The sequence below is a fragment of the Paroedura picta genome, chromosome 8 (genome assembly GCF_049243985.1).
Source record: "Paroedura picta isolate Pp20150507F chromosome 8, Ppicta_v3.0, whole genome shotgun sequence".
NCBI lineage: Eukaryota > Metazoa > Chordata > Lepidosauria > Squamata > Gekkonidae > Paroedura > Paroedura picta.
In genome coordinates, this window is record NC_135376.1 from 42,830,768 (window position 1) to 42,850,659 (window position 19,892).

Here is a 19,892-nt window from a genome sequence, read left to right on the forward strand (position 1 = left end):
TTTATTCTGGGGCAATGGCAGCCCAGCCAGCACGTTGTTGATGGGAAAGAGGTGGAGACCCCTACGTCTGTCTGCATCAAATGAAGATGAGACTGTGCAAGAGAGGTGGAGAGTGAGAGGGTGTTACGTTTGGGGATGGGAAAGAGAATGCAGGAGACACACACACAGCAAAGATGTGCCTGGCTGCATCTACATATTGCTGGACATTGCACTAACATGCTCCAGAAACAGCAACTGGATTGTTGCAATTATTGCAAATTATTGCCTTTTTCAATCTATGGACCACTGAGGAGCCCCTGAAATGTTTTTAAGGCTTCAAGGAGCCCCAAAACCAGGTCAGAAGTGATGTCAGCTGGCCATGCCCCCCTGCCACCTCTGCAGTGGATTGAGGGGTGGAGAGAAAGGAGAGTGTTGGAGATCAGAGTAGGTTTCCAGGCTCCATCCCCTCTCCTAGGCACAGTAATCCCAAAAGAACACCGCCCCCAGGTCAATGGAAGCGGCCAATTCCCTGCTTTCATGGCATTGCCAAAGACAACTTGTGGCTGAGTTCATTAAGGCGGAATATAGGGGAAAGGCCGGGGATCCCAGCTGTAGAGCAATGATAGAATGACATTCCTCAATGTGTGTGTGGGTGCAGTCTCTCTCTGGGTGTGAACATGAATGCCTAAGGAAGAAGAAAAGAGCAACTCAATGCAAAAAAAGAAGGGAAAAGTTGTGTGCTGGCATGAGAGTAGGGAAGAGAAAGAAACCTAGGACGTACATGAGATGAGCATGTAGCAAGTGTCTGGGAGAAGTGCATCTGCTGAATTTGTGCCTGGACACCCCGCCCCCCCTCCCCCGGACCAATATCAAACTGAAATAACAAGGCAAACCCTGCATGCCTGAAGCCTCAGCTGAAAGACTGTGTCGACTGTTTACTGCTTTTGTGGCATGGAAATTAAGTCAGGCCCTGATTTCACGCTCCCTAGAACCACAGGTGAATTCTTAAAACACCTTAACCAAAAAGTATTTTCACCCCAAAGGTCTTTTTCATCCTAGAATTAGCTAATGTTTAATTTTTTTACCCTGCAAACTGGCCTGGGATTGGTCAGCATGTAACACATTGGAATTGCCTGATTTGCCTGGTTCCTTGTTCACTCCAAAGAAAATATTTGACCTATTTTCTTTGGAGTAAAGGAGAAGCGCTGTCGGGGGGGGGGGGGTGCAGGTGGAGCATCTACCTGAGTCTTCAGTGGCCACCACAGGGAGGGGTGCTGGAGGTAAGTGGCATATTCTGAATGGTGCAGCTCTGCTGCTCTGCAGACTCCCCACCCTGAACTCTTGCAAGGGCTTCTCTCCTGTACTTGCCAAGCTGCAGGTAGGGCTACTGGGCAGCTCAGTAGAAAAAGGGGAAGTGAAGAGGGGCACAGCAGGGAATGGCTGTGACTTTTCCCCGTTGTCCCCAGGTGCGGGGGGGGGGGGAGAGTTTCTTCAGTCCACCCGATGCTGCTGCTTTCTGGTGCTGCCTTGGAAGAGCTTTGCAGATATGTTGCCTTGAGGTAATAATTTTATCTCACGCACTGGAGGATACTCTGTTGAGGAGTGTGTTTATTGAACCTGCAGACATTTGGGCATTTGGATGTATTGTTAATCTGCCCCTTTCCCTCCTACAAAACTTGTAATGCCTTGTCGTTGATGTTGATGTGAGTGTGTAGGTTTCCCCCAATAATTATTTCTTTTGTTGTAGGATGTAGCCTCACTAGACTTAATGCATTTGCACTGACACAGAGAAGTGTGTGTTTTAACTCATTGTGGCATTGCAGTGAATGGTGCTTTGTGTCACAGTCGCTCTGGATCAGAAACCTCCAGCTAGCCAATGCTGCAGCTGGTTCCGATCCACACATGAAGGCCAGATCCATGTCCCTTTGTCTCCTGGCTGTGGCCCATCTGTTTGAAGTTGCTCTTTCCTGTAGCTCATAAAGCTACAGGAGCTCACTCAGTTAGGATCTGACACCCCGCCCTGCCCATGTTTTTGTGCCTCCAAATGTCTCTAGACTATGCAGTTCTCTCTGTGGAAAGCACACAATGTCCCTCCTGCCTCTATTCCATGATTTTATGTGAGGTAACTTTTGCCCTAAGCTACTTTCTGTTTTGACCGTCATTTGTGCCTGCCTCTCAGTGGGTTCTTTTCAGCCCATTGTGCCTGTTCCATTCAGTTTCTGTAAAACCTCCTGCGTGAGACTCTCCTCCTGCCCTGCGGGGGTCTGCTCTTTTCTCGATTGCCAGAAGTTTGGGGGGGGGGGCTGGGGAATTCTCACTTCTCCCAGGACTTCAAGTCCCTTAACTTCATATTTCTAGATGTTTCTGTGCCAGTGGCCTTCCTGCTTGAGTGGATTCCTAAGTCAGCTTGTTGGGGCAGGTGGTGTTGATTTGATGCCCTTTGGAGAAGCTTCAAAAGGGAGGAGGGCCTTGAATGCTGCTGCTAGTTGCGAGGCAACGTTTAGTGTGGTCCTGGGTATGTGTGCCAGCAGCGTAAAAGCTAGGAATTGCCAAGGCAGCGTTTCTGAGGACAACCCTCACAGTGTGGCCACAAGGCCTCTGCCACCCGATAACAAAGCAAGGCCATCAGCAAAATGCGTGGCCGTGGCCAAGTTCCCTCTGTCCTTTTCCCTCACATACCCATTCTATTGTATTGTAGGGCTTTATCCTTTTCTCAGTACAAATCCAGCTGTTCCTCCTAAGTGTACAGCCAAGGTCAGAATAGTGTCCTTGCCACCTTGGAGGTGGAGGAGGGAACATATGCCCCTTCCCCTTGTGGGGTTGTGGGGGTGCTTTTCTTCTCTTGGCCTCCGGAGTTATAAGATCCCCAGCACTGGGATCCAAGGCTTTCTTATTGGGTGAAAGTGTCCCCTGGTAACAAGTGTAGGACCAGCTGACCATAAAAGTGCATCCCAGCCTTGAGTGGCAGCTGGATCTTCAAGAATCAGCAGATGAAGCTTCATAGCCTGCAGCTCAGTTGGCAGCCACGCTGAAGTCGGGTGACTGTTCATTTCTTCAGGCTGTTTTGGAGCGTCGTTTTCCCTTCAGTGTTTTCCATGCCCTGCCCCAGGCTCTGTTGGCACATTGCTTGGTGGTCCTTGGCAGCCAAGAGCCCAATTCCAGGCAGCAGGAAAGGCCGAACTTCCGCTGCATCTTGCCGTTCCTTCCTGACAGGAATTCCTCTCTCCCCTGACTGCTCTTCCTCAGTTTGGCTGGCAATACCTGCTCCTGGAGCTTGGGGAAGTGGGCAAGAATAGCTCTTGCGCTGGACGCCCTTTCCGTCCCCTCCAAAACACATTCCTGGAAGTCTGGGAATTTGGAAATGTGCCCAGTGGCTGCAGGCTTCTTTATTTGCCACAGGTAGGACAGGGAGCTGAATGATTTCCCGTCTCCTGTCGGGGTGGTTCTGAGTGTGTGTGTGTGTGTGTGTGTGTGTGTGTGTGTGTGTGTGTGGGGCGGGGGGTGCTGCAGGGCTAGAATACCAAGTGCATCCTATGTCCCGATTACAGTGAAGAAGCTGTATGGGGATTTGTACTAGATAGCCAGAGCTCAGGTAGGCAGCAAAGTTAGCGTGTGGTCCCATGTAGCCCAAAGTGGCTGAGGTTTAGGTAAAACCCATGAATTTGCCTGGAAATCTTTATTGGGGTGAGCAACTGTCAGCCACAGAAATCTGTGGAGGACTGCAGAGCTTGTGGCAATCCAGTGTGCATTTGTAGGAAATATGGATTTACTGGTATTAACAAGCATACGGAGGTGCAGAGTGGTTGTGCAGGTCTAGGGGCCCAAGGCTACAGGGCACCATTGTGGTCCTGCACCCCCATGAGCAATGGCTGCCAGAAGTGCAAGTGATGTTCAGGAGTGACTGCTCGGGGTTCCTGTCTCTGCGCTTTCTGAACGTCCCTCATTACCTGTGATGAGCTGCAAAAGTTCCCCAGGCACTGACTCTGTATCCTTTCCTTGCAGATCCAGACAATGGAGGCAGGCTCGGTGGTCCGGGCTGTGTTTGATTTCTGCCCCAGCGTCCCCGAGGAACTGCCGCTGTTTGTGGGGGATGTCATAGAAGTCCTGGCAGTTATAGATGAGTTCTGGCTCTTTGGGAAGAAGGAAGGGGTCACAGGTAGGAGCCAAAGGGGACCCTAGATCATTTCTCCAATCCAGCCATGAGGGAAGAGGTGGAAAGAATCCAGAGCTGAGCAGAAAGAAAGAAAAAAAATTCATCCTGACTTCGAATGCAGAATGTGCGATGCTCAGGATCAAAGCCACCAGGAGAAGGAAAGGGGGAGCATGTGTGTGTGTGTCCACTAGGATGGCTTTCTCTTTGAAATACGGCCAGCTGGTTTGATAAAAGATGAGCGTCTCACTGTTCTTCATCTATCATGCTGTGGGATCAGCTAGATAACAGTCCCCTGATGGCAGAGCAGCAACTCCCACCCGAGACTCAGGCCATAGTTTGAAGAGCAGAGCTGGGTCACCTTTGGATTCCTGCCTTAGAAGTCCCTTTCAGGGGCCAGTCCAGCTCCAGCCCACAACTGCTGAGGGTGGCTCCCTCTTTGCCTCCAGCAGCTCTCACCAGGCCATGTCCTCCTGGAGGAGCAGCGACCAGCCTCTGCTCTCTGTATCATCCTGGGAGGGGGAAGGCGAGAAGGAGGAGTGGTGCCACCCCTGCTGCTCTTCCTCTTTCAGTGCTTTGAACCTGTTAGCATTACGGCACAATCAGAGCGGCTGAATTTCCATCTGGGATGGAGTGATGCAGGCACCATCGCAGCATGAGCATTGCCCTCTAGCTTTGCAGATTTGCCAAGAGGGTCACACAGGATGAACCACAGGCCCTAAGCAGTTGCGGCTGTAAATAGGAAGCTTTAAGGGGGAGGAAAAAAACTAACTCGAGTGACCAGGAGAGGGCGCCCTTCTCCACTTGCATGTTCCCCTCTCTCTCTTTCGAGCTAAATTGGACAATGTGTTGGGAGACCCTGACTGGATCTTTGCAGTGATTTTTAATATGCTAATATCAATCGGCCATCCAGGAGTGGGTACAAGAAGAAAATTAACTATCCTCCACTTGTTTGATTTCGCATCCTGAAACTGATTCCCCCACCTCGCCCTTACACATTATAATGTTGTGCTGTGGATGGTTTTCATCAGAGAACCCTTAGAAGAGGGGCACATTAAGCCCCTTCCCTGTATGGCTGACACTAAAAATGTTGGGAGGGTCCTGTCATGGTCCTGTGGGGGTCTCACCTGTTTGACCATCCTGCACCACAAATGCATCCCTAGAACAAAACCCAAGCCTGATTTTTCTGGTAACCCCCCTTAACCTCTTTTCCCTCTGTTTTTAGCAAGACCTCTTTGAGCTGGAAGGGACAGAGCAGAGGAATTTCAATAATCTCAACTGAGGACCAGCCTCTTCTGCATTAGAATGATGCTGGTTCCTTTCAGGCTGAATCTCAAAGCTGAACTTGTATCAGTGAAGTCTGGCCAGTTAAGGTCTCTCTCTCCCCCCCCCCCCCCCCCGGCTATTTCCAGTTCACCACACTTGTGCATCTTCCCATTCTCGTTACTGGTCTGTGAGGAGAACAGAAAGGATAACCAAGAGCTTAAGAGCTGCTTCATGATACTTGCTTCCTTTAAGTAAATCTTTTCCCCCTGGAAAACAAACAAACAGTGAGCAAAAATGCAAACCTTGTATTTATTTCAGCCAAACAGAACAATTAATTGTCTTGGACAATCATTAAAGAATGGTCACCCCTTCAAGAGTATTGACACAACTCCTTTGACCTCTGTCACCAGGAGTTTTTAAACTAGATTGCCTTTCATGTAGCCCAATTGAGCATGCACACACATTGGTTTTATATTTCACAGGCATTCGTGTCATTTAGTCATTTTTGCCTGAGGAAGCAAGAGATGGCTCATCATTTAAAAAATGACTGAAATCCACAGTATGAGTTTGTAGTAGGAACCCTAGTTTATGCATTCTGCTTATCACTCTTGGGGGTGGACTTCTCTGAATGCCTGAGAGAGAGGAAACCAGGACCAAAATAAAAAACAGGATGCTCGTGTGTACTGGGGAGGAGTGCAGTGCCCATATGAGGTGCCCACAGGAAAAATTGAGGATGGGGGTATTTCCTATCTGCTGACTACTTTTGCTTCTTCTTATATTCCAGGACAGTTTCCCAGCAGTTTTGTGGAGCCCTTGGATGTCCCTGCTTTGAAGCAAGGGGAGAAACTGTTTGTTTGCACCAGCAACTTCACATCGCAGGAACCTGGCAGCCTGACTTTGCAGAGAGGTACCATTGACGCCCTGCTCATATCCTTGGCATGGATCTCATATGCAGTTCTCTGGTAACCCTTCAGGAAGGACCCACCATCCTCTCTAGCACACCTGCATTCTCCCCAAGCAGTTTTGTTGCTGGCACCTGCATGCTGTGATGGACTTGCTAGGCCTAAACTCTGGCAACGTTTTAAAATCTGGGCTCCTCTAGCTATAGGCAGGTGCCAAGGATGGCTGCCATGCCTCTCCCCTCTCAGCACTCGGTTGCTGTATCTTAGCAGATGCCATTCGGCGAATGCTATGAGCCCCTTTGGTGCATCTTCTCCTAGACTCAGAACCTTGAGGATTTCTTGAAAAAGAGGTGATTCCAAATCAGATGGGAACTAAGCAAAGTTTATGGTGGGGCCAGCTCTCTGACCTTGTCTTTCTTGTCCTTGCAGGAGATCTGGTGGTCTTGGATAGTTCTGTCGCTTCTCCTTGGCTCCAAGGTCGAAACTATTGGGGATCCAGAGGTTTCTTCCCATCATCCTGTGTGCGGGAAATCCGCCTCTCAGCCTATTGTCCTCGGTCTCCTTATGGTTCCATTCTGGAGATTCCATCCTATGCTTTGGGCCAGGCCCGAGCAGTGATGGGCCTCTCCGCCCAGCTGGAGGAGGAGCTGGACTTTCGGGAAGGGGATGTCATCACCATTGTGGGGATCCCTGAGCCAGGATGGTTTGAAGGGGAGCTGAGGGGTCGCCGAGGCATCTTCCCTGAGGGGTTTGTAGAGCTTTTGGGCCCCCTGAAACCCGCGAGCAATGCCAATGAGCCCATATCATCTGACATCCACAGGATTAATGGAGTCAGAGAGGCGCATCCCCAGGCAGAAGAGAAGTCCTGGAGTAATGGTGAGGAGCTGCCAGGACCCTATGGGGTTGCCCTTTACCAATTCCAAGCCCTTGAGCCTGCAGAGCTGGACTTTGAGGTGGGCGACAGGATTCGGATACTGGGGGTCCTGGAAGACGGCTGGCTGGAGGGGGAACTTCGAGGAAGGTGTGGGATATTCCCCCATAGGTTTGTGAGGTTAGAGGAGAATATCATCACACCACCTAGGGAAAAATGGGGATCTGGAGGTGCTCCAAAAGGTGTGGGCTCCGAGGCAGAGAGCACCCACCGAACAGGCCCCCCTGCTGAGTGGGAAGCGCCTGGGTGGAGTTCAGTCGGTCCTGAAGAGAAGCCTGGCCCCCTTCCTGTGGGGCAAGAGGACCTTTTTGACTCTGATCTCAAGCCGAATGAACTCCTAGAACACCCAAACAAAGCCGGCCTGGAACCCCTTTCCTCGGATGTACCAGACCCTCCCTCACTAGAACCCGCCAAAGCTGTCAATGGAGTTTCTTCCATATCTCAGTCTTCCCCCCAACCAAAGAGCCAACTCTGCTGTCAGGTGGGGAGCCCAGCATCGAGCCAGAGCCCGAGGACGTCTTGGGGGCACTCAGAGGTCCACAGCCTTTCTGAGTGGGATGGAGATGCTCACCGTGGAGATGCCCACACAAACGTCCTTTCTGAGGACTTAGCCAACTGTGTGGATGTTCAGAGGCGAAAGCCCAAATCCCGTTCTTCTAGTTTTAGTGGAACTCATGAAGGTCTGGACACTTGGCCCGTCTGGCGTGGCACTCGAGCCGAGCGGCCCCCAGGGATGCTCCATGGGGAGAGCTGCGGGGACCTGGAGTCCAAGCTGACAGAGCAGCTGGCTCAGTTTGAACAAAGTCTGGCAAGCCCTGCTATTCATGGCACCCCCCAGCGAGATAATGTCTCTCGTCACTTTTCCATCCTGGACTTCAACTCTGAGAAGGACATTGTCCGTGGCTCGGTGGAACACACTGCACAGAGGAGAAAGGTGCTGCGGCCACCCCCTCCTCGGCCGAGCACCCCAGCCTCTGCCCCACCTTCCTCTCCTGCTGGGTACAGTCCCAAAGCTTCACCCCCCTCTCAAGCTCTGCCCATCTCTGTGCGGCCTTCTAGGCCAGCCCCACTCCCACCTCCCAGCTGTCAGCGGAGGAGTCCTGCTCCAGCAAAGCTACAGCCGGGGAACAAAGAGGGGGGGCAAGGCAGTGCAGATGAGCCTGGAGGGGCACCTCAGTGTCCTTTCTTGCTGAGCCGCATCCAGGAACTGGAGCGAGAGCTGACTGTTTATGGGAAAACCCAAGCAGAACTCAGTGCAATGTTGGAACAACCGCAGGATGAGCTACATCAAGCTGAGACCTTGGAAAATCTGGACTTCTGCCACTCCAAGATGTCAAGTCTGTGCCGGGAGCTGCAGGAGTTGAGAGGTGAGTAAAGAGAGGGTCTTCGAGGCCATTGGGGGGAGGGGGCTGGAGAGTATAGCTCTGCCCAAACCTCTCCTTGGGCACAGGATGGTGAGGGGAGAAGGAACCTGGAAGACTCGTTGTGCTATGTCCATGCCACTCTGTCAGAACAATGTGGCATGTAAAGTATTTTCTTCTTAAGTGGCTGTGAGTGCCCCAGAGCTGTTATAGGTTTGGTCTTTGAAAAGGATGGCCCTGCTGGGGTTTTCAGTGGGGTGAGGGTGGGAATGTCTCTGTGCCAGGCATTGTGGCTTCTTCCTGACTGAAGCCCTGGAGTTTGGCAAATGGGTCCAGTTGTAGGCCACTGAGGATGCTGTTGGGAGAACTAAACCAAGGGGCAGGTGTCTCTATTCGCTTTCCTTTTGCAAAATGGCTGTCCAGTGATCAAAGAGTAACCAGCGCAATGACAACTTTCCCTGGCTTTCTGTGAGCACAAGACATTTTTCTCACTGAGTTTCGGCTTTTGGACATGTTGCTTACTTTGTGATAACTTTGGTTGGATCACTCCAGCATCTGACTGTGTTACCAAATGTTTGTGTTCTCTTCCCCCACTCAGGCACCAGAATTCTCTTTCCTGGTGGGAATTCTTCATTCCAGGAGTTCCCACCATGGAACTTAGTAGCCTTTTCAGTCATCACAGCATCAGGGATTGATAACAAGCAAACAGGCTTTGGAGACAAAAAGGCAAATTATGTATATAGCAGTTCTCATTTTCCAGCTTTGGCATCCAGGCTAAAACTAACTGCAATGAAATTTCCCCACCAAGAGAATGATCCAAAGGAGAGGGGTGGGAAATGTGTTACTTCAACAGAAAAATTAACACAAGACTTTTCAGGCTATCCAGCCTCTTTCTTTGGTAATCTTTGCTGCTAAGATTTCAATGAGAAATCCAAATTGGCGGTCCTGTTGAAGATTCAGAAAGGTCCACTTCCGAGCTTCCTGAATTTATGATGGTAGTGCCTTCTTAAAGACTTTTCTCGTGTGTCTACATTTTGCAACACATATTCAATAGGAGGGGCTTTAGGTATTTGAACTCCGCTTTCCTCCCTAATAGGAACTTAAATCAACTGGTAACATCATTCTCTTATCCTCCGTTTTATCTTCACAAAAAGCCAGCCGTCTTCCATGCCAGAGGGGGGATTTGAGCCCGTGTCTCCCAGAGCCTAGTCCAACATGCCAACCATTGCAGCATGCCACCTCTCAGGCTGGGACTTCAGTGACTCAGCTGACTCAGCAGCAGTAATCAGTTTTCTGTGTACTTTAACATCTCCACCTTCTGTAAGTAAGTGAGACTGAAGGTGGGGGAGGAACTGATCTGGAGAGGGAACAATTGTGTGTTGCTCTGTTTGGGCAGTGTTTTATCTTCCCCACAACCAGAACCCTGCATGGTAGGTCATTACAACTTGACCTTGGAAAGATGCATCCCCTGCATAGTTTTGTGTGAACATATTACTGTGCAAATTTGCATGCTTTCTATAGTTGGTGCTTGCTTTCTAGTGCCGGAGGTGATCCTGGGCCCTGCCTGGTGGAATGAGCTCTCAGAAGAGCTATAGACGCTATCAGAGCTAACACAGTTCTGCAGGGCCTGTAAGATGGAGCTCTTCCACCAGGCTTTTGGTTGAGGCCAGGCTGACTAGACAATCTGGCTCCTCCTCGAGGTCTGCCATTAACATCACCCCAGGAGTGGGGGGAGGGGGAGAGGATTGGCTGTGAGTTGTGGGTTTGTGGGGGGATTTTATGTCTTTTATTGCTGTTTTATTGTTGAGAGCCACCGCAAGCTGGCTGGCCAGGAATGGCAGCCTAAAAATGTAATTATAAATAAAATAACTAAAAATAAATAGTGGTGGGGTTTCCTGGCAGTATTTATCTGTAGTATTTCAGATTTTGCAACGCAGGGTTGAATATTTATGGAAAAAAGATGGAAGTCACAGTTTGGGACCTAGAGGAATGAGCTATAATTATGTATTGTAACCAGTGAAATCTCTACCTGGGGTTCGCTTTTCTTGATTTTAGCAAAAATTGCTGACTTTTTTTCAGGTGTTTCAGGTGTAAACCTTTTCTCCAGCTTCTGGACAAGCTACTAAATTGTGCATCAGCAATCAGGGTCAAAATCAACTCAAGGCAGATTTCTAAAAGTTTGGAGTATATTCCTCAAAATTGTAACTATTGGGGGCTGAGAATGTGAGAAATGGCAGCTAGCCCAAAGGCAAATTGTGTCCGTACTTTAACTGATATTTGAACCCTATGGAGGCTGAGTGCTCTGCTCTAATCACTGGCTGGCATGGGCTTTCTTGGACGTAATGTAAAACCTCAATAGGCAATGGGGGGGGGGAAGCCCAGCAGGCACATGCCTATGTGGAGTCAGTATGTTAAAAGTAGTTGTATGTGCACCTCTTTGTGCATTTATGAGGGAGAACAATGCCCACAATGGCTCTGTCTAATCTTCCTCCCACAGCCGGACCTGAAGCAGCCTCAAGGTTCCACCTGCAATTTCCCCAGCACTCCGCCTGCCCCCCTTTTCCCTTGCCCCAGGGGTGTGCTCATGGGGTGTGGCCACGAACCCCATAGCTGCAGTTTCTTAGTGCAGAGGCACCCTGGAGAGAGGTCACTGGCTGTTGCTTTCAGCGTTATAAAGCAGAGTAGCCGGTTTGGGCAGGGAGCTTATCCAATCCACAGCTCCAGACCAAGAGATTTTGGTTACTCATTACCTGCCAGCAGGTGGGAGAGGCTGGGCTTGCTGCCTATTGGGTACGAAGGTTATGCTGCTGTTTCTCTGTAGGCAGTTACTCAGCGTTGTCGTAGGGTAAGGTATGGAGAGAGGGAAGTTGCAAAGGAATTGAACATTGGGAAGAGTGGTGGGGGGATGGGAAGAAAGAGACATGTGTACTTCCTCCAAGGCAAGGAGCGAGACAGACTTTCCAACACTGCAAACCCACCTCTGGATTCCCAGCTGGGAATACAAAGACTGCCGCAAAGAATACAAAGAATACAAGAGAGAAGGTGTCCGAGACCTCCGGCAGCCCAGTGACCAAGACCGGGATGGCAGATACAGAACCAGGGAGCCGTATGGCAGCACCAGGCCGGTGGAAAGAGCCTTTGGCCGCTCCAAGGAAAGGGAGGCCTGGTACAGAGACCACAACATAGCCGGAGCCTGCAGGGACTGTGGGAAGGAAGTCAGACAATCCGCAGACCTAGTGGCGCTGCAAGGGAACAACCAGCACATGTCATGTGAGGTGGCAGGCAGGTGGCATTTGAAGGAAGCTGGCTTTCCTACGGACTGTGCAGATTCCATCAGAGAAGACCACAGGAAGCCCCGCCGCTGGTATGGCTGCTCTCGGGATGCTGAATCTGGGCCCTCTAGGAATGGGAAGGATTGGAATACAAACCACCAAAAGAAAGGTGATGACTACAACATCCATAGGAGGGGGAATGATTGGTACTCAGGTGGCCATAGTTTGGACGTGGACGCTGAGCAGGGGGGTGACCGGTATGGTGACTGCATCAGAATGGACTGGCGATATTGCCAGAAGGAAGATGTCCGGTCTTTGGGGTATGGAGAGTTCCCTTTGAATGTTGTGCATTGTCAGAAGCCAGAGAGCCACACTGCGAATGATAGAAATTTCTGTGTTTCCCAAGAAGACCAGATGTCCTGGTCCTTGGGATGTGGGGCCAACTTCAGGCCATGGAATCTCACACATGGTGTCTCTGGAGAAACGGGAGCTGTGGCTTTCCCATCCAGGGCATTGAGCATGCAGGACTCTACGAGTGGATACCCAAGGACCCGCACAGGTCGGTCAGACTGGAGCCTGGAGTGGGAGGATGAAGCTGGGCGGGCAGGTGGCACAGAACTATGGCAGAGGAACAGCTACTACCGGCGCACAGCTCCTAGCACCTTGAGGCACCACAGAAAAGAACTGCAAGGTAAGTCTCAGAAGAATGAAGGAACTGTGGGGCAAATTTTTTTGGTGTGTCTGGATTTCCACACCCTTCCCAACGGACCAGCCTCAACATAAACACTTGGCGAGAGCATAGTGTTAGAAAATAAATATTTGTTATGTCATTCATCAGTGGATTAAGGTTGATCGTGTTCTTCTCTATGAATTCTAATTGACTGACTTTCATTGGGTTTTCCTCCATGGACAGGGCTCCTTTGTTATGTCCTGTTGTCCCTAGGTGTAAATTGGCTTCTCAGTAGAACAACATGGCAATACTGTTCAGATAACTGCTGGGTTATTTCCCTGCCAGTAACTCCCACCACCAGCAAACCTGGTCACCTCTACGCTTCTTGGAAACCAGCCTTTGCACTTTGTTTGTTCTGCAGCTTAATATCTTGCAATGCTTCCTCATAACTTTGAGATGTGACTTTTTTCAGACATTACTGTTTCGGAGAAGTGTTGAGTCAGTCATGGTGGAGTGGGATTTCTTCCTGCCTTCAGCTTGCGTTGGCTTTGTTTTTTGCTGTGGAATGGCTGCTACTGACAGTCCTAGGCTTGTCTGGAAGCTTGGCTTGTCTGTTGTCTTAGCTTTCTTTTTTGCATTGATGCTTGGAGGATAAAATGGAGAAGGGAAAACATCATAAGCCACTTTGGTTCTGCATCGGGAGAAATAAATTAAGGACAAAATAAATAAATAACAGTGTATGAGTCTCTAGGCATTTTAATTTGGCCAATTTGCATGACTTCACAGGAGATTAAAGAGTGTAGACTTCCCAGGGGAAGTGCTTTCCTTTAGAGTTAGGGTTCCCAGAGCGGCAATACATCCCCCCCAGGGGCGGTGGAAGGATCCATAGGACAGTATTAGGCAGTAGTCCGAGTCTTCCTGCTGGATGTCCTTTTTCCTAGTGAGAGATGTTCCAAGGGGTTTGCCATTGCCTGCGACCTGTGCGGTCCTTGGGTATCCACTCGTAGAGTCCTGCATGTGACCCTGAACTTCCTTGGTGGTCTCCCATCCCAGTGCTGACCAGGGCCAATCCTGCATAGCTTCCTGGCAGCTTCAAAAGGTGGGCTGGATGGGATCATATTCCTGCTTAGCTCCTTCTCCTCAGATTCTGTCCTTCGCAGGTTCTACCCCAGATCTCCAGGAATTTCTTAACCCAGGGTTGGGATCCCTTCCCCAAAAGGCTCTAGTAGGCTGTAAAGGCCTTCTCCTGCTATCTCCAGGCGATGGGAATTTCTACTGTTTGCCTCTCTCCCTTCCCCATCTGCCTTTCTCCCCAATGAGGAGGACCCAAAGTAGCTTTTCCAAATGAATTTTACAAAGAACTTAGATATTTTTTCCAAACTAAAATATAGCTGCTGCACAACTATAACAAAAAAGAAATGTAGCCAATATAATGTGTTTTGCATTTGTAGTAGACCTAACACCAGGGAAGAGGTGTGTGTTCCTTTGTGTGTGTGGGAGGGGAGGCACTAGGGATATGGCCTAAGGGCCATGTGGGCTACAGCTTGAAAAGGTTTGGAAACCACTACTTTAGGAGTGAAGCTGGAAACGCCTCAGGGGAAGTCACCTCTGGTCAAACAACCAGTTAATTCTTGCTTTTTAGCTGCTAGTACTGGAATTGTGTGTGTGCGTTTGTGTGGAATTAAATCCAAGCATTTTTAGTTATAATTTATTTATTTATTGTATAGCACCATAAGTATAGATGGCAGTTTGTAGCACAACCTTAGCAAAAGACAAGACCTTGTATTGTTTGCTGATACAATCAAGAATCTCCCCTGCTAAACTCCCTTCTGGCAGACAGAAGGTATTTCTTTCGGCAGCCCCTTCCCTGCAGCAGCTGGGATTTCAAAGGCGGAGGGGGGGGCTTGCTGAGGGCAGGACAGAAGCCCTCAGCTGGAGCCAAGCATGATGGGGGGGGGGGGGAGCAGCATCTTTCAGTATCTCTTTGCGCTGCTTGAGGGGAAACTGCTTTGGCTCCTGCTTTGGGGAGCGTTGAAATGTGGGGACTTGTGTATAAAAGGCTGGACTTCTGTGAGGAAACAACTTCAGTTCTCAGTCCCTTCAGTCAAACAACAGGTGCAGGAACTAATTTCCCAAGTGCCTCGGGGCCCATTCATATCAGAACCCGTGTGTGTGTGTGTGTGGAGAAGGACTTCAGCCATCCCCACCCCCCGTGCAGTTTTCCCAAACTGAAATGGGCCCACGTTGTCCCTATTTGGGGGCTGCCATGACCATGGTCTCATTAGCTGGCTTCATTCAAGCCTTTCTTCCTTTAGACCTTAATCTGCAGTATTGAGGTATATGGCATACCTTAAAGGACTACTCTAAGGAATAGTGTGATAGTCCCTACAGGTTCGTGGAAATGACACGGGTAGCTCTAGGAATCACCAGAAACTATGGAAATCTTCCCATGTAATTTCTGGCAGTTCTTAGAACTCTTTCTGTCACCTCCGGCATTGCCTGACAGCCCATGTGCCACAGACAGCACTCAAGTAATTTCAACTGTGTATCCCTGAGTGTAGCCTAATGAGACAGAATGAGGAGTCTGCCGGTATACCATTCATCCTACTAACTGCCTCCCTGCATGAGCGGATTCATCTTGAATGATGTTGGAGTTCCCCAGGTCCTAAGATATTGCCGCATTCATACTGAGGCCTGCTTGCCTTGGTCAGCTCAGGGATTTGTGGCCTTGTGCTAAACATTTGACTGTTTTAGTTGGAATTTGAAGCTCCGGCTACACCTCTTGAAAGGTTCTGGGCTGTTGTCATGATCACTCCCAAACTCCCATTCCCACTTGCAAGAGGTGGATGAGCTCTGCCTTTTTGGGAAGGGCCTTTTACACTTTATGTCCTGCACAGTAATGGAAAGTCATATGCTGGGCTGCTTTGACTACCATGCAAGCTGCTCTGTGTATAACGTGGAACTCAGAGTCAGTGACAAGTCCAGTTCCAGATATATTTTGGCTTCTGTTGGTCCTATTTCTGTGGAAACTTTGCAACTTGTGCTGTAAGTCCTTAGAAGATTGAGACTGACCTCCTAGTTACTGGGGGAGGGGGGACAGGGACAGGCCCCTGTAGTTGGAGGATGTCCTGAATGCTTCATTAAGGCCCATTATGCACGGGGGGAATAGCGCACATTCGGTGTGGAATGGCAGCGACTAAAACCACCGATAACGCACGGTGCCAGCTGCAACTGGCCACAGATTCGATGCATGCCGCCGAAAAAGCCGCGTTAGCAAAATGCGGAAGAAAGCGCAGCTTCCGGGTGACCGGGGCACAACCAGAAGCGGTGCTGGGGTCGCCATGTGCATAATCTGTCTAAGAGAAGCAGTAATATCTCCACTTAAAAGCCTTCAGTGGAGCCCTCTGATTTGGGTAACTATTGGCCAGTCTCTGACATGCCTTTCAAATGCGAAAGAGTCCATGAAGGTAGTGCTTGGGGGGAGGGGGGGAATGTTGCTGGATCTCTCATAGATTTCGTCTTTTGCAGCCACACAACTTCCTCTCTTGTCTCAAATGCTTGTTATTGCCTACCTGAGATTGCTGGGAGAGGTTGTTTGGTGGTGATCTGGAATGCAGTGCCATCAGTATGCAAATATCACCCAAGTTGCTCTCTCGCTTTTAATAAATTGTAAGAAGGGCTGAGATCAGTGGATGAGATCAAACTGAAGCTTAACCCAGATCAGGTGGGGGTGCTCTTGAACAGTGGAAAAACTGATCGGAGGTTTGTTACTGTCTGTTTTGGATGGAGGTGAACTCCTTAAAAAACAGGGACTCAGCTTGTCGTTCCCTCCAGCCTCCACTGTTCTTGCATGCTCAGGCAGGAATGTTTTGTTACAGGTGTAAGATTGCTCTTGCTCACTTTGGCTAGTGAGGCTGGTGCAGCCTTTTGTAGGGAAGGCAGACCTAGCCACATCCAGATTAGAGGACTGTATTGTACTGTAAGGTAAAGGTATCCCCCTGTGCAAGCACTGAATCATGTCAGACCCTTGGGGTGATGCCCTCTAGCGTTTTCATGGCAGACTCAATACGGGGTGGTTTGCCAGTGCCTTCCCCAGTCATTACCGTTTACCCCCCAGCAAGCTGGGTACTCACCCCCCAGCAAGCTGAGTCAACCTTGAGCTGGCTGCCGGGGTTGAACTCCCAGCCTCATGGGCAAAGCTTTCAGACTGCATGTCTGCTGCCTTACCACTCTGTGCCACAAGAGGCTCCTAATTGTACTGTACATATGTCAAAATGTTTGTAGAGTGCAGTTGGCCCCAAACGCAGCAGGCAGAATATTGACTAGGACCTTTTCATCATAAAATACTTGCCTTATATAATCTCTACTGGCTTCTGGTTGGTTTCTGAGCCCTGTTCAAAGTGGTATTTTGTAGGGGTAACTCCTCCAATGTGAATGTCCCCGTGCCTCCAGATCGTCAGGGTAGGCCCTTTTCTGCGTCCCACTCCTATCTGAAGTACACTGAGTGGTTGTGCAGGACCTTTATACAACTATGGTACCCAGGTAGTAAGACTCTTCACCTTGGGGGGCTCTTCTGGCTCCCTCTCTGCCCACATTTAGGCATCAGGTCCAGGTACGCCTTTGGACGAAGTTTAATAAATTGAGCTTCATTTGCTGCACTGTATTTGTGTGCTGTGCTGCTTCCACAGGATACTGCTGTTTTATGGTTGGTTGTTCATTTGTTGCTTTAATTGGGGGAGGGCTGTTTGTTGATTTGCATCATTGCCCATAGGATGGAGAGGCTGTTTAGATATGTGTTTAATCATGATACTAGAGTGACACCCAGTCTCCTAGGCTCAGGTGCTGGCCTGCCTCCAGAGAGCTTCAGCACAGCTGATCTGGTAGAGCCACCTTGACCGAGTCTGCTGACAAACCTCTGCTCCTCGTTGTTCTTGGAGTCTGTGCCGTATACCCCAGAATCCTAGATTAGAAGAGGAAAAGCAGCATTTTGGTTTGTATGCTTTGCACAAACAGGGGAAAAACCTAAAGCTATAGATAGCACTGGCCTCAGCTACCTTATCTTGTGATCTTTACAGGGGCAAGGTAAACGGACGTTATTATGTTCCCATATCATACCAGGTGGGACTGGGGCTGAAAAATAATGTTTTCTCTATGACCGCTCCTACTAAGTTTGTGGTAGAGATAAGATCTGAATGAGATATGACTTTATCCTGCCTTTCCCCCCAAGGAGCTTAAGTGGTTTCGCCCTCTTCAGTTTATTCTCGCAATAGTCCACTGAGGGATAGTGACTGGCCCAAGATCATTCCGGGAGCATCATGGCTGGGGAGAGGCGCGGAGATTACACTTGGTCTCCCCACTGCTACTCTGTCTAGACCCGAGGACTGGTCCACTGACTGAAGCAGGGCCAACAAATGCAAACATTTTGTGGCATCCACAGTGACTGCCCGAGAGGATGACAGGCATTGCCCTCAGAAGATTCGGTTGAAGGGAGATACAGGCTGTTTGGACATCTTGCAAAGGCTATCATATAGAGCTGAAATGGGCATCTGTGCTCCAGACAGGGCCAGGGAGCAGTGGGCAGGCTTCAAAAAACCTCCAAAAATAGGAGCGCTTAACAAGATGCTTGACAGCAAACCAGTCGATGCTATGCCAATGAGAGAGCTGCAGAACGAGCCCTGGGGGTTTAAGCCCTAAGCCAATCTGTCTCACCTTTCAGATCTTACAATGGCCAAGTGCAGGGAAAGCTAAAGCTGCTATTTGTTTTCCAGAATCTTAGGTTGCAGGTCTTATTTACCTTTTATGCAGCAGACGGGTTTGCTACTTGTGTCTCCCGGTGAAAGCTGTAATATTTAGAAGAACAGCCTGTGGCTGTAAACACTCACTAGGGAGTCATGAGAGTGTCTGGTGCGTGGCCTCCAAGTGGCCTAGGTTTTCAGTGGAGGCATGTAGCAGGCATGCAACGAACATATCTGCTGGTAAAGCTGTGTTCTTCAAAGCCCTATCTGGTGAGCTGCAACTTGCAAGACCTTGTAGAACTGCTGCTTTGTGAAAGGCTCTGCTGATAGAGACCTAGGATGCCCGGTCTCCTGCCCCTCTGCATACAGCAGGACAAGGGAGCAAAGGCACTCAGCAGTGGAAATTATTTCTCTTTAAACACAGGCTCACAGAGTGTTCCTGCCACATAACTGCAATGCCACCTGACTTCCAGCCACGTGCTTACTGTTCAGGGGGTCTCACATGGCCACCTGTAGATAAAGGGAGGTCCCGGGTCTGTAAGGTTTAATGTCCCCCGGTGTAAAATATAATTTAGATGTTTAGATAGATTGAAAAACCATGTTTTTCCAAGAATACAATCTGACTTGGCCTTGGGGCTTGTAGGACCTGTGAATCTGGAGAAGGGAAAGTTCACATAGAATCAGGTTACTTAATACAAGTGTTAAATAAAAAGGTGGATGTTTTTCATTGCTAACCGACACAAAGAAGGAAAATTGATCATGTCACAAAGCCTGGCTGTAAGTACAAAATATATGGGTTCTTGATTGTACAAACTAGGTTGCACACAGACATTTATTATCTCAGCAGAAAGGCTTGTATGGAAACACACTCAGTACACTTTGTTCACATGTACAGTCTTCTTTCCTGAACTGAAGTTGGGAATTTAGTTCTGTGTGTTGGCAGCCAAAGCTGGCCCTGCACAGTATTGACTGGCTGTAGCCCGTAGCTTTAGCCCTCCTTCCCCTGGAACCATTTTCAATTGAATAGAATTGTATTTAATTTTTAAAAAAGCAGATGAGTTCACATTTAATGGATGTACATGATTCCAAGTTCATTGACTTCAGAGAACTTAGAAGATAGAACTTGTTTAGGATTGTACTGTTATCTGGACCCTCCCTTATCTAAAGGGTGTGTGTAAATGCATGCTCCTCCTCCTGAGAAGTCGACTGTGCATGTTACTGGCCAGGAAAGTGGCCGGGGCATAGCAAAACCATCTTTGAGGAGCTTCCCCTAATTTTGGCTATGTAATAAAACCAAGTTAATAAAACCTCCCACAAGTAGGAAATTAGGATGCAGTTTAAAGGTTGGAAGCTTGGGTTGGATGTACAGGTAGGGGCAGCAGTGTCCTGCCCCTCACATCTGTCAAGTAAAAAGTTGATGATGTTGATGGCTAAGTAAGAAGTCACATAGAGACAATGAGACTCGTCCACGTTGGGCGTGTCTGTCTTAGAGCTTCCTAGAGGGTCTCTCTGGCAGTGCAGTTGGCTCTTTTATCTATGGAGGGATCAAAACCAGTTCTGTACTGACAAGTGTGTGGGTTTGTATGTGTGTGTGTATGTGGGGGGGGGGTGCTTTGGCATCAGCCT

At 49.2% G+C, this 19,892-nt stretch overlaps 1 protein-coding gene across 2 annotated transcripts in view; it reads left to right on the forward strand.

Annotated features, from left to right (window-relative positions):
* Positions 1-19,892, forward strand: part of DNMBP (dynamin binding protein) — a 53,035-nt gene that overhangs the window by 13,237 nt on the left and 19,906 nt on the right. Inside the window, exons 2-4 of one of the 2 annotated variants that reach the window (XM_077349387.1) lie at positions 3,982-4,135; positions 6,180-6,302; positions 6,727-8,595. In XM_077349387.1, coding sequence (XP_077205502.1) covers positions 3,991-4,135; positions 6,180-6,302; positions 6,727-8,595 — 2,137 coding nt within the window. In that variant the 5' untranslated portion in view covers positions 3,982-3,990. Of the gene's footprint in view, positions 1-3,981; positions 4,136-6,179; positions 6,303-6,726; positions 8,596-11,186; positions 12,553-19,892 lie in introns of those variants that run through there. The other variant, XM_077349388.1, reaches the window with a different exon arrangement.